Source organism: Zonotrichia albicollis, chromosome 25 (assembly GCF_047830755.1).
Source record: "Zonotrichia albicollis isolate bZonAlb1 chromosome 25, bZonAlb1.hap1, whole genome shotgun sequence".
NCBI classification, from domain to species: domain Eukaryota; kingdom Metazoa; phylum Chordata; class Aves; order Passeriformes; family Passerellidae; genus Zonotrichia; species Zonotrichia albicollis.
This window is the reverse complement of record NC_133843.1, coordinates 6,024,876-6,043,742: the sequence shown is the minus strand read 5'-3', so window position 1 is coordinate 6,043,742 and position 18,867 is coordinate 6,024,876. Positions and strand designations below refer to the sequence as shown.

At 52.2% G+C, this 18,867-nt stretch overlaps 1 protein-coding gene across 1 annotated transcript in view; it reads left to right on the top strand.

The window, feature by feature from the left end:
* Nucleotides 1-18,867, top strand: part of FBXO42 (F-box protein 42) — a 63,484-nt gene that overhangs the window by 13,901 nt on the left and 30,716 nt on the right. Inside the window, exons 2-3 of the mRNA XM_074558582.1 lie at nucleotides 8,432-8,701; nucleotides 12,289-12,405. Coding sequence (XP_074414683.1) covers nucleotides 8,449-8,701; nucleotides 12,289-12,405 — 370 coding nt within the window. The 5' untranslated portion in view covers nucleotides 8,432-8,448. The remainder of the gene's footprint in view (nucleotides 1-8,431; nucleotides 8,702-12,288; nucleotides 12,406-18,867) is intronic.

The following is an 18,867-nucleotide window of genomic DNA, read 5'->3' as shown; positions in this document are numbered from 1 at the left end:
ACATCATTCTTCTCCTTGCAAATAGTGCTGGGTTTTCCTCTTTTCACCCCAGAAAAGCTCTCAGGGCTTCTTTTAGAGCAAAACCAGGATCAGGGAAAGCTGCAGTGAAATCCTTGATGGCACAGCTGGGGAGACAAACACAAAAATACTGAAAATGTGGAAAGAATCCTTCCCATAGAGATAAGATTTTTATTTTTTTTTGAAAGGAAAAATGAACCATTTCTGTCTGCTGGAAGAGGATTTTTAATTGAACTGGGGCAGAGAATCAGCCAGAAGTGTGGCTGTCCCCAGAGTGTCCCCTGGAGATGCTGGCACGCAGAAAAAGCCATTGCAAGGTGTGAGGAAGAGTCTGGAGCAGGTTGGGGACAGCTGCTGCCTTCCACCCCCAAACTACCCCCAGGGCTCCTGATTGCCAGGTGCAATGAAATCATGAAATAGTGAAATAACAAAATCGTGAAATAATGAAATCCCTCTCTCCTGGCAGCCCCAGCCCTGGGCCAGCTGGACTGGGTCCTCTCTCACACCTGGAATCATCTTCTCTTTCTCTTTCTCTTTCTCTTTCTCTTTCTCTTTCTCTTTCTCTTTCTCTTTCTCTTTCTCTTTCTCTTTCTCTTTCTCTTTCTCTTTTCTCGTTCTCTTTCTCTCCTCTTCCTCTTCCTCTTCCTCTTCCTCTTCCTCTTCCTCTTCCTCTTCCTCTTCCTCTTCCTCTTCCTCTTCCTCTTCCCAAACCTCCCCTTCCTTTTCCTTTCCTTTCCTTTCCTTTCCTTTCCTTTCCTTTCCTTTCCTTTCCTTTCCTTTCCTTTCCTTTCCTTTCCTTTCCTTTCCTTTCCTTTCCTTTCCTTTCCTTTCCTTTCCTTTCCTTTCCTTTCCTTTCCTTTCCTTTCCTTTCCTTTCCTTTCCTTTCCTTTCCTTTCCTTTCCTTTCCTTTCCTTTCCTTTCCTTTCCTTCCCTTCCCTTCCCTTCCCTTCCCTTCCCTTCCCTTCCCTTCCCTTCCCTTCCCTTCCCTTCCCTTCCCCTCCCCTCCCCTCCCCTCCCCTCCCCTCCCCCTCCCCTTCCTTTCCTTTTCCTCTTTTCTTTCCTCTTTTCTTTCCTTTTTCCTTTCCTTTTTCCTTTTCTTCCTGGTGGGAGCAGCAGCTCCTCCTTGGAGGGAACATTCCCTGTGTTCCTGGTGGGAATGAGCATTCCCAGTGACTCAGGATCAGTGCTCAGCCTCTCACTGCCATTCACAGCTTGCCCTTGGAGGCTTTTTTCCCATCAAATCCATAAAAAGAGGAGGGAAAAGGGCAGGTCAAAACCCCTGCAGGTTCAAGCACTTCCTGAAGCAGTTGTGGAGAGGAGGAGGCAGCTCAGGAGGGAGCCACCAGTGCCACCCAGGCCTGAGCTTTGGGACCAGGGGAGGGCCCTGCAGGTAGGAAAAGCTCCTTGGAGCAGGAGGGGATTTGCAGGAGCAGCTTTGGAGCAGTGCTTCAACCCCGTGGGGTTATTTTTTATATAAGTAATATATATTTATTTTCATATTCCTCAGCTGTTTGTTCCAGATAATTACTTCAGAAATAAACAGCAGGTTCTTAACTAATTTCAGGAGGGGAGGGAGGGGAAAATGGAAGTGCTCTGGAAGGAGGAGAAGGATTATGAGATGTTTTGGCAGCTCTTAGGAGAGGGCAGGCAGATTCCATCGGCGCCGCGCTCCCGCTGCCCTTTGCAGCCCTTCCTGGAGCAGCTGCCACTCCTTGCTGCAGTCCAGGCTGATCCCTGAGCACCCCAAAAGCCTTCCTGCTGCTGGGATAGGCATTTCTGTGGGACAGCAGGTGTCCGGTTCTCGGCTGTTTGGATGGCCTGGAAAGGCCCGGGGTGGCTTTGGGCAGCCCGCGTTTCAAAGGATGAGAAGAGGCTTCAGTTCTTTTCTCGGTCTCGGTGTTTATTAATTGTTTATCTAAAAGATTTTCTCTCGGCTCGACAGAGCTCTGCTCAGCAGCCAGCCATGAGCACACTCCCCTCCCTCCGGGCGGTCACCTATCTTTATACCCAAAGTTACATATACAATATTTATCATTTTTCCCCAATACTTTTCACCCTTATTGCTCAGTGCACTTTTAGTAATGACCAATCCCAAAGTGCCACCATCACTACAGAAGATGGAGGAGAAGAAGAAGAAGGACAGGACACGCCCCAATTCCTCCATCTTGCTTCTCTAAACCCCCCTGTAGAGAAATCCTAAACCCTGTGTTTCACTCTCTAATTAACTCATCCCTTCACCATTCACCCCGGTGAAACCCTCCTATCCTCATACAGGTGTCGTCTCCTGTGTAGGATCAAAGTGCAGCCACCAGACACTTCTGGAACATTCCAGGACTCCCGAGCCCCCCAAGGGTGCTCTCGGTGACACCTCAGTGCTGAGGTGCTGAGATCTCACAAGCAGGGCTCTGGGGTGCAGAACATCGTGGAGTGTTTGGGGTTGTGTCGGTGTTTTCAGGGCTCGATCCCATCCCGGAGTTAATTGGATTGCAGCCACTTTGGGATGAGACACAACTGCTTAAATCTCTGGCTTGCAGCTTTTTGAGTGCTCAGAGATTCATTTTAGCCCAGTACAAAGTGGAGCCATTGTGGTGCAAGCAGAGAGCACCTGGAGAGGCAGGATGAGGGAGAAAGCTCCTCTTGCATCACCCAAAAATGCAGGAACGCTCAGTTCTGCTTCTGGAATAACCAGTAAAACCCCAGGTGTGGGATTTCCCCTCATGGATCTGCTGAATACCTGGCAGCAGGAGCTGCTGGGGTGCTTTAGCTCTTTCTTGCCAACTGCCTGGGTTCTTTTTCCTTTTTCTGTATTGGAGCAGGGTTTAGGACAGGGCTTTGCTTTACATTCCAGGGGTGGTTATTCCCAGCCCACCCTTCCAAACAAAATCCACACCCATGGCAGGTCAAGCTTGGAGGGTTATTTTGACAGTGAGCTGCCTTTTGGGAGCTGGGTTTATTGCTGGCCTTGTTTTCTTCCAAAAAAGAACACAGCGTGGGTGTGAAAACTCTGAGGATGGTTATTCCTTCTGTTCAAACGTTTAGGAAACAAGGATTTACCAAAGGAGATGCTGTGGAATATTTATAATATTATCAAGTGGCTTGGGAAGAGCAGACAAAACTCAGTGGAGCTTCTCCATCCTCAGATATGCTATTTGGGGCTCCTCCCACTGTTCTAAAGATGATTTTTGGTGTTTTGTGCCTGGGATCAGCCTGCCGTGTTGGGTTATTCCTGAGCCTGCTCTAGAGGATCCAAATTGGGATTTACTAGCAGGAAAACACCTCTTTCTAGTGGGTGTGCATTCCTGCACTGCCCATGACCCTCTCCAGCAGCATTTGGACATTATTTAGAGCACAAATAAAAATGGTTGGGATCACACAAGGTCCTGACAAGCCCCTGGTCCATCACCACTGTCCCCGGGCCAGAGGCAAAATCTCCTGCTCAGGGTTCTGGCAGGGCTTGAGGATGTGAAACCTCTGACTCCTGGGGAGCTGCTCTGTGATCCCAGGCTGGGAGGGACAGACCCTGCTGTCCCTCTGTATCCTGGGCAGGGGCACAGCCCCATTCCAGCCTGGAGCATGGAGCATGGCTCAATGCCAGCCTGGGCACAGCCCCATCATGGGCACAGCCCCATCATGGGCACAGCCCCATCATGGGCAGGGGCACAGCCCCATCCTGGGCACAGCCCCATCATGGGCACAGCCCCATCATGGGCACAGCCCCATCCTGGGCACAGCCCCATCCTGGGCAGGGGCACAGCCCCATCCTGGGCAAGGGCACAGCCCCATCATGGGCAGGGGCACAGCCCCATCCTGGGCAAGGGCACAGCCCCATCATGGGCAGGGGCACAGCCCCATCCTGGGCACAGCCCCATCCTGGGCAAGGGCACAGCCCCATCCTGGGCACAGCCCCATCATGGGCACAACCCCATCCTGGGCATGGGCACAGCCCCATCATGGGCAGGGACACCAGCAGTGCTGGTTCTGTGCTGTGGCAGGATGGAAACCAGCACAGGCACTTCCCAGCCACAGATGCCTTTGCTTGGAGAAGGCCCAACCCTCCATTCTTTCATATTTTTTAGCACAATTCCACTTTTCCTTTCCCTCAGTCCCTGGGAACTCTTGCCTGTTCTGTGTCAGGCAGGTTCTGGCAGTGTCCCTGTCACTGTTTGGGTTCCAGCCTCTGTCACAGACAACTTTAATGAAAAATCCTTTCCTTAGGATTTTTTTCTCCTGAGAAGCTGAGAGGCCTCAGGAACAAAATGTAAACATTGATTATCTGCTGCTGTGGAATGCAACAGGTGCATCTGTGATTAGCTCATGTTAGTTTGTTTGTAATTAATGGCCAGTCACAGTCAGCTGGCTCGGACTCTCTGTCTGAAGCAGAAGCCTTTGTTATAATTCCTTCCTATTCTATTCTTCTAGCCTTCTGATGAAACCTTTTCTTCTATTCCTTTAGTATAGTTTTAATGTAATATATATCATAAAATAATAAATCAGCCTCCTGAAACATGGAGTCAGATCCTCATCTCTTCCCCTATCCAAGAACCCCTGTGAGCACCTCACAGGCCTCCCCTGCACAGCAGTGACTCCAGCAGGGATTTCTGCCATGGGAAACTGTGGGATCTCAGCACCTCAGCACTGAGGGGTCACTGAGAGCACCCTTGGGGGGCTCGGGAGTCCTGGAATGTTCCAGAAGTGTCTGGTGGCTGCACTTTGATCCTACACAGGAGACGACAAGGATGAGGGCTTCACCAGGGTGAATGGTGAAGGGATTAGTTAATTAGAGGGTGAGACACAGGGTTTAGGATTTCTGTACAGGGGGGTTTAGAGAAGTAAGATGGAGGAATTGGGGCGTGTCCTGTCCTTCTTCTTCTTCTCCTCCATCTTCTGTGGTGATGGTGGCACTTTGAGATTAGTTGTTACTAAAAGTGCACTGAGCAATAAGGGTAAAAAGTATTGGGGAAAAATGATAAATATTGTACACGTAACTTTGGGTATAAAGATAGGTGACCGCCCGGAGGGGGGACAGTGTGCTCATGACTGGCTGCTGAGCAGAGCTCTGTCGGGCCGAGAGAAAATCTTTTAGATAAACAATTAATAAACACAGAGACCGAGAAAAGAACTGAAGCCTCTTCTGTTCCTTTGATACGCGGGCTGTCCAAAGCCACCCCGGGCCTTTCCAGGCCATCCAAACAGCCGAAAATCGGACAGGAAACGTGCTGGGTTCTGCTGTGGTTCCTCCCACAGATTGACAGCCCTGTGCATTTCCCAGAGCTGCTTCCTCAGGGAACCTGACAGTGCTGGGGATGGTGCTGGCGCCTGTCATTCTCCTGGGCATGAATTGGTTGCCATGGAAAGCTTTCCCCCTCTGTGTCTGCACCACCTGCCATTCCCACGGCATGGGAAAACCCTGGATTGTAACAGCAGCTCAGGTTATTCCTGAGAAATAAACCTCATTTATAAACCAGTCAATGTCCCAAGGTGATGTGGTGTAATGTGGGGTTTGTTACCAGGGTATTTCTGTATCAGGGTATTTATTTCTGTATCAGGGTATTTATCCTGCTAGGTAACCCAAGTTAAACCCTGACATCAATAATTTCAATTCCTTCCAGCTGTATTTTCTGGGATAGTTAGGATTTGGAAAAAAATAATTATAATATTCTTATATTGGAGGATGTTAGGGAAAAGCTGTCTTGGTTTGCTTCCTGGCCTGCTGCAGGTTGAGTTTCTCCTATGGACTGTGTGGATTTGTCTCCAATAACCCTGGTCAGTCCAGGTTTGGGGGAAGGCTGGGCAGCCTCTGCCTTGTGGACTTGGGAGGAACCCAAAGAATGGGGAGCTTGCCCTGGTTTGGGTCCTTTTCTCGTGCTAGGAAAGGATAAAAAGGGAATTTCTGGAAAAGAAGGCTCCATGTCATCCCCAGGAGCTGTTGCTGTGGTTTGGGTTAAGGATCCAGGAGCAGTGAGGGAGCTGCTGCTCCCTTGGCCTCCACTCAGCCACCTTGGAAGGGAAAAGTGCTGCTGCTGTGCTCAGGACAGGCTGTTTGTCTGCATTTGCATGGATTCAACCTCACACAGGGCCAGCTGCCCAGACTGGACACAGCCACTCGTTAAGGTGGATTTATTTCATGACACTTTTCTGTCATCAAGGTGTCACCTTACACTGGGGATGTTGGGAATAGCTGGAGATACAACTCTGCTCTCCCAGCCTTCCATCAGCCATAAATCCTGGGGGGATTTGCTTTCCTCACCTCCTGCCAGCCAGGGCTGTGTGCAGGTATTTCACAAATAAAGGGAAAAGGGTGCTGAAAACGAGGCAGGGCATTTTCCCCCCCACAAAGGAGATGTTTGGGGTAAAACAGCCTGGCTGGCAGAACAGGTTCCACAGGGACTGTAAATGTCCTGTGCTCCTGGCTCAGCTCGGGTGAGTTCCCCAGGGATCCTTTCCCCATCCCAGCTGGGCAGGGCAGGGCAGGGCGATGTCTCCTCGTGCCCAGTGAGGGAGCAGCAGCTCCAGGCTTGGCCTTTGGCTCTCTGCTCCCCACTGCAGGGTGGGGAGGGATGGAGTGACCTGGGAAAGCCCTTCCTAAACCCTCAGCTGCTGCAAAACTGCAAAACCACGTCCTGTGTGGGATCTCAGCACCTCAGGACTGAGGTGCCGAGCCACTGAGAGCACCCTTGGGGGGCTCGGGAGTCCTGGAATGTTCCAGAAGTGTCTGGGGCTGGACTTTGATCCTACACAGGAGACGACACCTGTATGAGGATAGGAGGATTTCACCGGGGTGAATGGTGAAGAGATTAGTTAGTTAGAGAATGAAACACAGGGTTTAGGATTTCTGTACAGGGGGGTTTAGAGAAGTAAGATGGAGGAATTGGGGCGTGTCCTGTCCTTCTTCTTCTTCTTCTTCTCCTCCATCTTCTGTGGTGATGGTGGCACTTTGGGATTGGTCGTTACTGAAAGTGCACCGGACAATAAAAATAAAAAGGATTGGGGAAAAATGATAAATATTGTACACGTAACTATGGGTATAAAGATAGGTGACTGTCCGGAGGGCAGGACAGTGTGCTCATGGCTGGCTGCTGAGCAGAGCTCTGTCGGGCCGAGAGAAAATCTTTTAGATAAACAATTAATAAACACCGAGACCGAAAGAAGAACTGAAGCCTCTTCTCGTCCTTTGATACGCGGGCTGCCCCAAGGCCACCCCGGGCCTTTCCAGGCCCTCCAAACAGCCGAAAACTGGACAGTCCTGCACTCAGTGATTGGTGTGCCAGAGCCCTCTGGTGTGGGACACAGCTCTCAGTGTGCTCCTGGTGCTCCGTGTGCTCGGGTTTTGGTTGGTAATTGCTGCCCCAGATGTGCAGGGTGTCTCTGCTTCTGTCTCTGTTTCAACCCATGCAACTGAAGAATGAGTCTGGACTCTTCACTTTTCAGTCTTGAGGTTGTTTATTAATTCTTAGCTATAAAATTTTCTTTCTGCCCAGCTGAGATCTGCTCAGCAGGGCAGCCACAGGCACTCTGTGTTGTCCTTCTATACTACAAACTACATGTAACATATTTACACTTAATTCCCAATATCTATCACCTGTGTTGAACAGTGAGCTTCTACTCTAGACCAATCCCAAAGTGCCAACATCACTGCAGAAAATGGAGAACAAGAAGAAGGAGAAAGGCTGGACACACCCAGATTCCTCCATCTTATCCCCATAACCCCCATACCAAAAATCCTAAAATCTACATTTTCACCCTGTGATCATTTTATTATACTGTTTGAACCTCTGTGACTTTCATGTCCTCATACAAAGCTGGCACCTTGCTCCAGGGGTCACAATCACATCCCCAGGTGCTCTGGGCTGTGTGCCAGGGTCTCTGAGCCCCCTGGCAGGGTCCTGGCCACTCTGAACACCCAGAGGGATGCACTGAGTTGTGACATGTGTGACCTCCCTGTTGTCCCTTTTGGCAGCTGTGACAGGGGATGCCATGGCCAGCTCCTCACACAGTGCCCATGGCTGTTGCTGGTGCTCCCTGTGACCTCCCTGTTGTCCCTTTTGGCAGCTGTGACAGGGGATGCCATGGCCAGCTCCTCACACAGTGCCCATGGCTGTTCCTGGTGCTCCCTGTGACCTCCCTGTTGTCCCTTTTGGCAGCTGTGACAGGGGATGCCATGGCCAGCTCCTTACACAGTGCCCATGGCTGTTGCTGGTGCTCCCTGTGACTCTGTTGTCCCTTTTGGCAGCTGTGACAGGGGATGCCATGGCCAGCTCCTTACACAGTGCCCATGGCTGTTGCTGGTGCTCCCTGTGACCTCCCTGTTGTCCCTTTTGGCAGCTGTGACAGGGGATGCCATGGCCAGCTCCTCACACAGTGCCCATGGCTGTTGCTGGTGCTCCCTGTGACTCTCTGTTGTCCCTTTTGGCAGCTGTGACAGGGGATGCCATGGCCAGCTCCTCGGACAGTGACGATGACGGGTTCATGGCCGTGGATGCAGAGGAGGCCGCCGTGGAAGGGACGATGGAGCAGGAGGAAGAGCCCCACGCTGAGCTGGAGGTGGAGGAGCCCAGGCCCAGCTCCAGATCGATGCTGGAGCTGCCAGAAGAGGTTTTGGAATACATCCTGTCCTTCCTCTCTCCCTACCAGGAGCACAAAACCGCCGCCCTTGTCTGCAAACAGTGGTATCGACTGATCAAAGGTACAAGTGATGGCAGCAATTTCTCTGATTGTGGGGTTTGGAACCCAGCTCTCTTGTTTTCCCCTCAAACTCTGAAATGTCACTTGTGTGAAACCCCAGAGAAACTCTACCCTGGCTTTGCTCAAAGCAGGCCTGGAGCTGTGCAGAATTGAACCCCTCAGCATAGAAACCCAGAGGGGCCATGAATTCCCATCCTGGAAATGTCCAAGGCCAGGCTGGACAGGGCTTGGAGTGCCCTGGGATGGTGGAAGATCCCACCTTAGCAGGGCTTGGAGCTGGATGAGCTTTGAGGTCCCTTCCAGCCCAAACTAAACCAAAGCCCCAGGACAGAGCAGCTCCTCTGCTGCCTCTGGGTGCTCCCAGTGCTGCACTGGTGACCTTGGGTTGCAGCCTCCTCCCAGAGCCCCTGCCAGTGTCCCAGGGCTGATGGGGTTTTAATTGCACTTCATTTGCCTCTTGCTCAGTAATTAACATTCCCAAAGCTGCTGCTTCCAGCAGCCCTGGCTCTGCTTCTTACAGCTCTGCTGGAGATAAGTGCAGCATAAAATCTGCATGAGTAGAGATGTGCATGTTCCAGCTTAGCCCAGAGACACAGATCCTTCCTTTGCCTCTGCACACTCATTCCAGAGCCCTGTGGGGGTATTTGAATGCTGGAGAAGTATGATACAGCAAATAAAGAGAGAAAATTTGGACAAGGATACAAGCAGAATCTTCTACTTCAATTTATTTTAATACATTGGGTGATTTCTGGTACCATTCTGTGGGGTGCACACTTTAATCATGAGCTTCATTTAAAAACAAGGAGTTTCAGAGGAGAGCAGTTCAGTCCTAGGAAATGGGACAGGTTGCTGCACAAGGGGAATGTGCTCCTTCTGGAAAACAGGAGTGGGTGTCAGGTGAGGAATGCCCTTGGCAGATTGTGAGGTGATGGCTCATTTATGGAATTCTCCTCATCTGAAAGATCCCAGGCATTTCCCACTCTGCCCAGAGCTGAACAGGCTGGGGGTTAAAAACCACAGCTACCCCAGCAGTGCCCATGGCCCAAAATCCCTTTTTTTGTGCATCCTTTTGGGGCAGCAGCTGCCCCCAGCCCTTTGCCAAGTGCTGCAGCCCCCAGTGGCTGCTTGGCTGTTTCCTGGATGGCCTGCAAGGGATGCAGCTGGGATGGACAAACAGCTGGGAGTCAGCCCAGAGGGATGTGGGAAACTTCCCTGGAGCCCAGGGTGGGTACAGTGTGGCTTTGGGCTGTGTCACCTCTCAGGGATGGGTGGTGCAGGGCAGCTGGGCCCTTCTGGGGCAGTTCCAGCCAAGGGAAGCTCTGGAGCTGTCGCAGAGATTTTTTCATAGAAATCCTTTCTTTCACATTTGTCCATCTTCTGGGAAGCAGAGCCCCAGAAGAAGAATGTAAACAATTGTTATCAGCTGCTGTGAAATGTAGCAGGTGCCCCTGTGATTGGCTCATCTTCCATGTGTACCATTAAAGGCCAATCACAGGAGCAGCTCAGGGACAGATTCCCTGCACACAGAACTTTGTTATTCATTCCTTCTATTCTATTCTTAGCTGAGCAGCTCTCTGCAGCTTCTCTTCTTATTCTTTTTAGTATAGTTATAATGTATTATATATCTTATATAAATAAATCAAGCCTTCTGATCAAGAAACAAGATTCTCATCCTTCTCTCACCCCAGTGACCGTCTAAGGTCACTGTAATACTGGAGCCACCACCTGTGAGCTGTGCCCAGGGAGGTCACTCGAGGTAAACAATTGATTCGTGTTCTCCTGGTTCATTTTTCCTGTTTGCCAGGATACATCTGCTGTGCACTCCTGGAGCTCACATTGCCTTTCCCGTGTGACTCTCAGGGATCAGCTCCTCAAGGACCCCAGGCTTTATATTTTATTTTAAAAACCCCTTCCTGCTTTGTATCCCGGAGTGGGATTTCTTGCTGGGGGTGTTCCTGGCACAGGGCTTGGGGAAGAACTCTTGGCACGTTGTGGCATCCTCAGTGCAGGTGCCACCAAGTGTCTGCTGAGCTGCTGCTGCAGCCAGAAACCTTCTCCAGACCCTTCTGTCTCCTCAGGGAGCAGCCTCTGGCCCATTCCAGAATTAGTGGCAGCCTTGGAGCATCCCTGTCGATTTTTATCACTCCAGTTCCTTTCAGATCCCTGGCCAGTAGCTGCATTCACACTCTCACAAGTTGATTATTGCACTGAGGTTCCTCAGGAGAAGGGAAGCTGCCCCTCAGGGTGTGCTGAGGGAACAGGGTGCAGCACAGAGGGCTGAGCACAAGCTCCCCACAGCACCCCAGTGCTTCCTTCCTCTCCAAGGGCTCTGCTTCCCGACTGGAGCTGCCGGGATGTCGTGACCCGGCCGGCACACACTGCTGACTTCCACATTTGCAGAGTTCCCTTGTCTTTATTCCTTTAATCCCCCACATTCCCAGCGTGGTTCTAACCCAAGCACGGGGCTTTGCAGCTGCTGGCACTGTGCAGGCACAGCTTGTTCCCTGTAGGAGCATCAGGGGTAGGACAGTGGGGACAGACGGACACGAGAGATCTCTGCAGCCAGGTCGGGAACTTGGGGTTCATTGCAAAGGGCCAAGTGCAGGGCCCTGCTGGGAGCTGCCAAACACAGCTGGAGCAGGGCTGGGAGAGGAGAGGGGCAGAGAGGATGAGAGGGAAAGAGAGTAAAAGGGATAAGAGAGTAAAAGGCAAGAGCTAAGAGAGCGAGGTTCCCGTTCCAATACAATAAATCTTCTTGTGTGCTGAATATTCTGATTTTCACTAACCAATCTAGTACAAGATACAAATATTACAGCATTTCCATACAGCCTATAAGAATCACTACATTACCATACTGTGTTATATTTTAAACCCTAAAAACTCCTCTTTGGGCCCCTTCTGCCAAGCTGCAGGGTCTGCTCTGAGCCTTGGGCCTGTCTGCAAGCAGAGGGTGTTGTTCCATCAAAAGGGGATCACCTTCAGCCAACCACACCATTGTTTTCCAGTTGTTCAGTAACTGAGGGATCTCAAAGCTTGCTTTCACTTCAATCTCACTTATAGTTTCCATATTCTCAAAATCTTTTCCCAGACAATCATATTTATAAGGCTTTCCTGTTTCATCTTCCCCAACAGGTTTCTGCCATCCCATGGATTTCTTTCCTTTTTTTCAGGTGTCTGTCCCTGAGAGCAATCCTTCAGTTAGACTGCCAGCCTGGCTGGGGTGGCTTTCCAGGTCTGGCAGTCAGGGGACAGCCCTGGTTTGCTCTCAGGGTCACACTGAGACCTGTCCTGGCTCTAAAAACTCCTCTTTGGGCCCCTTCTGCCAAGCTGCAGGGTCTGCTCTGCCCCTTGGGCCTGTCTGCAAGCAGAGGGTGTTGTTCCATCAAAAGGGGATCACCTTCAGCAGCCACACCATTGTTTTCCAGTTGTTCAGTAACCAAGTGATCTCAAAGCTTGCTTTCATTTCAATCTCACTTACAGTTTCTGTATTCTCAAAATCTTCTGCCAGGCAATCATATTGATAAGGCTTTCCTGTTTCATCTCCCCCAGCAGTTCCCAGCTTTGCTGACAGTGTTGTTCTCTCCCCAGGTGTGGCCCATCAGTGCTACCACGGCTTTATCAAGGCAGTGCAGGAAGGGAACATCCAGTGGGAGAGCCGCACTTACCCCTACCCTGGCACCCCCATCACCCAGCGCTTCTCACACAGTGAGTATCCTGCAGTGCCCTGGCAGTGCCTCCCTGCATGGCAGCTGCTGCCCTGAGGGCTGGCAGTGCCATCTCTGGAGTCCCCATGGGCAGTGCCATGTCCTGGAATCCCCATAGGAGCTGCTTCCCTTGGGAGCTGGCAGTGCCATCTCTGGAGTTCCCATGGGCAGTGCCATGCCTTAGAATCCCACTGGGAACTGCCTCCTTTGGGACCTGGCAGTGCCATCCCCTGGAGTCCTCATGGGCAGTGCCATGTCCTAGAATTCCCATAAGAGCTGCTTTCCTTGGGAGCTGGCAGTGCCATGCCCTGGAGTCCTCATGGGCAGTGCCATCTTTGGAGTCCCCATGAGCATTGCCATCCCCTGAAGTCCCCATAGGAGCCGCCTCCCTTGGGACCTGGCAATGCCATCCCCTGTAGTCCTGATGGGCAGTGCCATCCTCTGGAATCCCACTGGGAGCTGCCTCTCTTGGGACCTGGCAGTGCCATCCCCTGGAATCCCATTCCCATTGGGGGCTGGCAGTGCCATCCTAAGAAATCCCAATGGGCAGTGACATGTCCTGGAATCTCCATAGGAGCTGTTGCCCTTGGGACCTGGCAATGCCACCCCCTGGGGTCCCCATGGGCAGTGCCATGCCTTAGAATCCCACTGGGAACTGCCTCCTTTGGAACCTGGCAGTGCCATCCCCTGGAATCCCACTCCCATCAGGGGCTGGCAATGCCATCCTAAGAAATCCCAATGGGAGCCTCCTCCCTTGGGGGCTGGCAGTGCCATCCTCTGGAATCCCACTGGGAGCTGCCTCCCTTAGGAGCTGGCAGTGCCATCCTCTGGAATCCCAATGGGCAATGCCATGCCCTGGAATCCCCATAGGAGCTGCCTCCCTTGGGGGCTGGCAGTGCCATCCCCTGGGGTCCTGATGGGAGCTGCCTTCCTCAGGGGCTGGCAGTGCCATTCTCTAAAATCCCACTCCCATCGGGGGCTGGCAGTGCCATCCTCTGAAATCCCAATGGGCAATTCCATGCTCTGGAATTTCCATAGAAACTGCCTTCCTTGGGACCTGGCAATGCCACCCCTTGGGGTCCTGATGGGCAGTGCCACCCCCTGGAATCCCACTGGGAGCTGCTTCCCTCGGGGACTGGCAGTGCCATGCCCTGGAATCCCACTGGGAGCTGCCTCTCTTGGGACCTGGCAGTGCCATCTCCTGGAATCCTGCTCCCATCAGGGGCTGGCAGGGAATCCTGCACCCTGCTCCCATCAGGGTTCCATCCCCTGGAATCCCACTGGGAGCTGCTTCCCTCGGGGTCTGGCAGTGCCATCCCTTGGAATTCCCATAGGAGCTGCCTCCCTTGGGACCTGGCAGTGCCACACGTGCCCATCTCCGCAGTGTTCAGCCCATGGCTGTGCCAGTGCCCACCACAAGAGCAGGGATTTGGGAGCTGCTGGTCATGGTGGGCTCATTGATCCTGGCAGGTGTTGATGGAGTGGAAGAGGGGTGGGATTGTGGCTTTCTGCCTGTGCAGGGATCCTTCTGCAGCTCCCCAGGCTGGAAAACTCTCCCAGATCACGGGGTCAGCCCTTGACCAAAACGTGTCCCCAAGTGCCACACCCAGGGATGGGGACTCCAGCGCTGCCCTGGGCAGTCTGTGCCAGTGCCTGACCCCCTTGCCATGAAGGGATTTTCACAATAGCCAACCTAAATCTCCCCTGGCACAGCAAGGGCTGCTGCGCTTGTCCTGTCCCTGTTCCCTGGGCTGTCCCCTCCTGTCAGGAGCTGTGCAGAGCCACAAGGGCCCCCTGAGCCTCCTTTGCTCCAGGCTGAGCCCCTGCCCAGCTCCCTCAGCCCCTCTGGTGCTCCAGCCCCTTCCCCAGCTCTGTTCCCATCTCTGGACACGCTCCAGCCCCTCAGGGTCCTTGTCCTGACAACCCAGAGCTGTCCCCAGGATCCGGGCGTGAGCTTTGTGTCCCCTCAGCCCCTGGGCTGGAGTCGTTGCCATCAAAGCCGGTGGGTTTTGGGAAGTGCAACACTCAGGGATGTGCAGCAGCTGGTGGCACAATCCTCTACATCTGTGAGGAAAAGTGGGAATTCTCAGTGTGCTGGGCTCAAACTGAGCAGAGCTGCAGGTGGATTTGCTGACAAAAGGGAGCAATTCAGTCAGCAGCACCACTCAATGTTTGGGTGAATTCTTCCCCTGCTTCCAAGATTGTGGAAGAGAACAGGAAGAGAAAAGATCCCTGAACACAGTGCCACAGAGGGAAATACACTGAAATAAACCCTGCTCTTTGGAGTGCAGCAGCATTGAGCTGCCTCAGCTCCGGAAAAAAAAAAAAAAACACAACAAAAATTCCATCCTGTGACTTCAGCACAGAGTCTGAGCCCTCTGGGGGCCAGCTCTTCCAGGAAGCAAATTGCATTTTTCTGAGGCAAGATAAACACGGTGCAAGCCCTGCCATTCCAAGAGCAGCAGGCAGCACATTTTCATCTTCCCAAGCAATAATTGATGAGGCACCGCTGTGCTGCCTCCTGCCAGGACAAGTCCTGGAGACGCTGCGGGAGCTCTGCTGCAGTCACTGTGCTCTGCCCACATCCCCCGGCCTTCCTGGGGATGAAAAGAGTTCACAGCTCATTTTTAGCAGCCTTACTGAAGTGCTTATTAACGACTTCACACTTGCCTGTATTTCCCTTCAATTTTAGCAGCGGTTTTGCCGCTGCTGAGCGCTCAGGCCAGCTAGAAATTGCCTGGAAAAGGCTCAGAGCTGCCCCAAAGAGCGCTGTGTGCTCTTTCCTTTATCCTGCTGCCTGCCACGGCCTTCCTGGCTGCAGAGTGAGTTGTCTCCCTAAATCCCCTGCCCTCAGAGCGTGTAATCCGCATTAGCCTCGCTCGGTGACAGTGCCCCGGCCCTGCCCGGCCCCGGTGGCCACGGCAGCGTTAGTAATGCATTTGGTGGGCACAAAGCTAATCTGGATTAACTTGTTTGCTGACTTAAACGGATTGGTTTGTGAGCAGCTGCCCAGATCTGCAGCCTCTGCTTTCCCTGCAGCAGCGTTCACTGGCCAGGCTTAAAGCCGAGCTACAAATCGTCAGTTCCTAAAGGCAAACCATGAACTGTCACCTAAAATCCCACGGGATGACAGTGAGCTGAGGTGGAGGGAACAGGAGCTTGGGAAGTGAGGAGAGAGCAGGCAGGAGTCACAAAGCCCTGCTAGAGGGATGAGTGGTTTGCTGGTTTTTGTGGGAAGACGTCACCGCCCAGGCACGAGTCAGTGCTGCCATCAAAGCCCTGGCTGGGGCTCGCTGTCGCTTCCAGGAATTATTAGAGCTGTCCCAGAAGTTCTCAAAGGGAGCACAAACAGACAAGGAGGGGAATTCTAAGCAGCTGGAGGTCAACCTGTCTGCTCTGAGTCCTGAAGGGAGGAATGGCAGAAGTGCTTGATAAGGAATAATGAATGGAAGGCTGAGCCTGGCGGGGATCACACCGCTGAGAACAAACTGTGGACGGGCTGTCACTTTTCCAGAAGTGCAGGATGTGAAACATCAATAATGCTGAGTGTTCAGGGTCAGGAATCCTCCGTGTTTGGGGGTTTTTGGGTGATGTTCACAGGAGTCACCGAGCTGTTTTATGTATGAACCTGCGAGGTCATACTCAGCATGAAGGGGAATTTGGAAAAGGCACCAAGAAGAAGAAAGCAAATCCAAAGAGGTCCAGCTACTGTGGGAAAAGTGAGTTTTAGGCTCTTCCATCCACACACATCCAATCTTTCAGTGTCAGCAGTACAAGCTGTGGGCTGAAAAATCCCAACTCAGCTATGGTTTCTACCTACCACTTCAAGAAAAATAATAAAACACATTGAGATTCACTGCAGGATGTGAAACATCAATAATGCTGAGTGTTCAGGGTCAGGAATCCTCCGTGTTTGGGGATTTTTGGGTGATGTTCACAGGAGTCACCGAGCTGTTTTATGTATGAACCTGTGAGGTGATAGCAGGGCCATGAGTCACGGGGTGAAATCACTGCCCACAGTCGGGAGGAGATGTCAGGAGGCTCAGGAATGCAGAAACGGAAAAGCAGCAGAGGAATGCCGACCCTTGTGCCAGGGATATCGATCCTCTGCTGCAGGAGTGACTAATTTTAAGCATTGATTTATTGGTTTTGTTTCCAAGGAGCCTGGGGTTGGTGGCACCACGGGGATGAGTAATGGCAGCAATTTGTGGGTTTGACGAAGCCGCCGGAGCGGTGAGAGCTGGAATGTTTGTTTTACAGGATGGGCTGCTCCTGGAGCAGGGCTGCAGCTCCTCCCAGCACCCAGCCTTGCTCAACAGCCACGGCTTTTTGGCTGCTCAGGCTCTGCAAGGAGCAGGACAATGGCATTTGAGGGAGCGAGGAGATAGAGGTGGGGATGGGAAAGCTGGGGGTGTTCACCTGGAGCAGCTCCAGGGACACCTCAGAGCCCTTGCAGGGCCTGAAGGGGCTCCAGGAGAGCTGGAGAGGGACTGGGGACAAGGGAACAGGGACAGGACACAGGGAATGGCTGCCACTGCCAGAGGGCAGGCATGGATGGGAGATTGGGAATTAGGAATTGTTCCCTGTAAGCTCTGGCTGCCCCTGGGTCCCTGGCAGTGCCCAACAACAAGGGCTGTCACCCTCCAACCCAAGAACCATGTGGGAATGGGATTTACAGCCCAGCCAGCTCCTTCCCATCTCCCCAGTGGGAAATACAACCCTTGAACTGGGATGGGTGAATTTATTTCATGTTCTCTGAGGTTCAGAAGTCAATGTTCTTCAATGATGGTGAAGGGAATTTGCTTTCCATCTGGTTTCCCTCCCCAGTGAGCTCTGCCCTGGCTATCAGCCACTCCTGGTGGAAATCTCCTTTGGTTCATTGCTCAGGGCAGGGCAGTCAGGAGTGTGCTCAGAGCCATGAGCATCAGTGCCTTCACACACCAGAATCACTGATTCCTTTCCACAGATAAGCCACTTAAAACTCCAGGGGTCACTCAATTTTTCTGGGACATAAAACAACCGCAACTAAATCCATTCAGTGTTTTCCACCCAAAGAAACCCTAAAACCATCAGGGATGTGCACAATTTCCCTCTGATTCATTCTACACCTGATATAAACTATCTATAAACATATCATGTATTCCATGATATGTTTATAGATAGTTTAATATCCTCAGCTGGATCCACAAGAATCATCAGAGTCCAGAGCAGCCCCAACAATCCCATGTGGAATTCCCACAGACTGGAATGAACTGCAGTTTTTCACTGTGCTTGCTTTTTCCTGGTTTTCCCTATTTTTTCCCCTCAAGCTGCTCTGCCTTCCTTACCTTCAGCTGCTTAAAATGACTCTAAAAAGAAGTAGGAGAGCACAACCTCAGTGATTTCTCAGTGATTTTTCTCAGTGATTTTGCTCTCAGATTTTCTGAGCACAATCTCAGAAAATCTGAGAGCAAAATCTCAGATTTTGCTGTGGGGGGGTTATCCCACATGGAATTTTATGGGAAATCCAGAATTCTGCCCAGCCTCTAAGGCAGACAACCTGAGCAAGACCTCCCTAATCCGTGTTTCAGTTCCCTCCTGCCAGAGGTACCTGGGTGCTGCAGACACTTCCATGGGATTTGTTTTGGGGCCAAGAGCTCTTGGGTGTCTCTGGGGGGTTGTCAGACGTGGTGTCCCCTCCCTGTTCCCCATTTGGCTGCCTCATCCTTTCCCACAGGGAGCTCAGAGCCAGAGCTCTGCTCTCCCTGAGCATCAGTGCCTTCAAACATCAGAATCACTGATTCCTTTCCACAGATAAGCCACTTCTGCAGTGCTGAAACTCTGGGGGTCACTGAATTTTGTTGGGATACAAAAAAGCCCCGACTAAATCCATTCAGTGTTTTCCACCCAAAGAAACCCTAAAACTAAAAAGGGAATGCCTCTGAATGATCCTGGGTTTTAGTGGGGCTCTAAATGAGATGGGGTGAAATCCTGACAAGAGAACAGAGCCCAGGGCTGGGAGCAGAGGGGGCTGTGAGCTCTGTGATCCAGCTCAGGGCAGGTCAGTGAGCTCAGTGCTGTAATCACAGCTGAGCTCATTAATTCCAGGCCTCTAAGGCCGTTTTCTCTGCACTTTGAGGAGCAGCTCTGCCCGAGGGATAATCCTCTTGGGAAGGTTCTTGCTGGAGCTTCACCCTGCTCGGGGATGCCCTGTGGTTCCGGGGAGCTGGGGCAGCCTGGCTGCTGTTCTGCAGGGAGGAGAGGGCCTGAGCTGGGGGGGACACGGGGCAGGGACAGGGCTGTGGGGCACAAAGCAATGCCAGGGGCTGTGGGGCACAGGGCAGGGACAGTGCTGTGGGGCACAGGGCAGGGACAGGGCTGTGGGGCACAGGGCAGGGACAGGGCTGTGGGGCACACAGCAGTGCCAGGGCTGTGGGGACAGAAGTGGCAGTGCTGTGGGGCACAGGGCAGTGCCAGGGCTGTG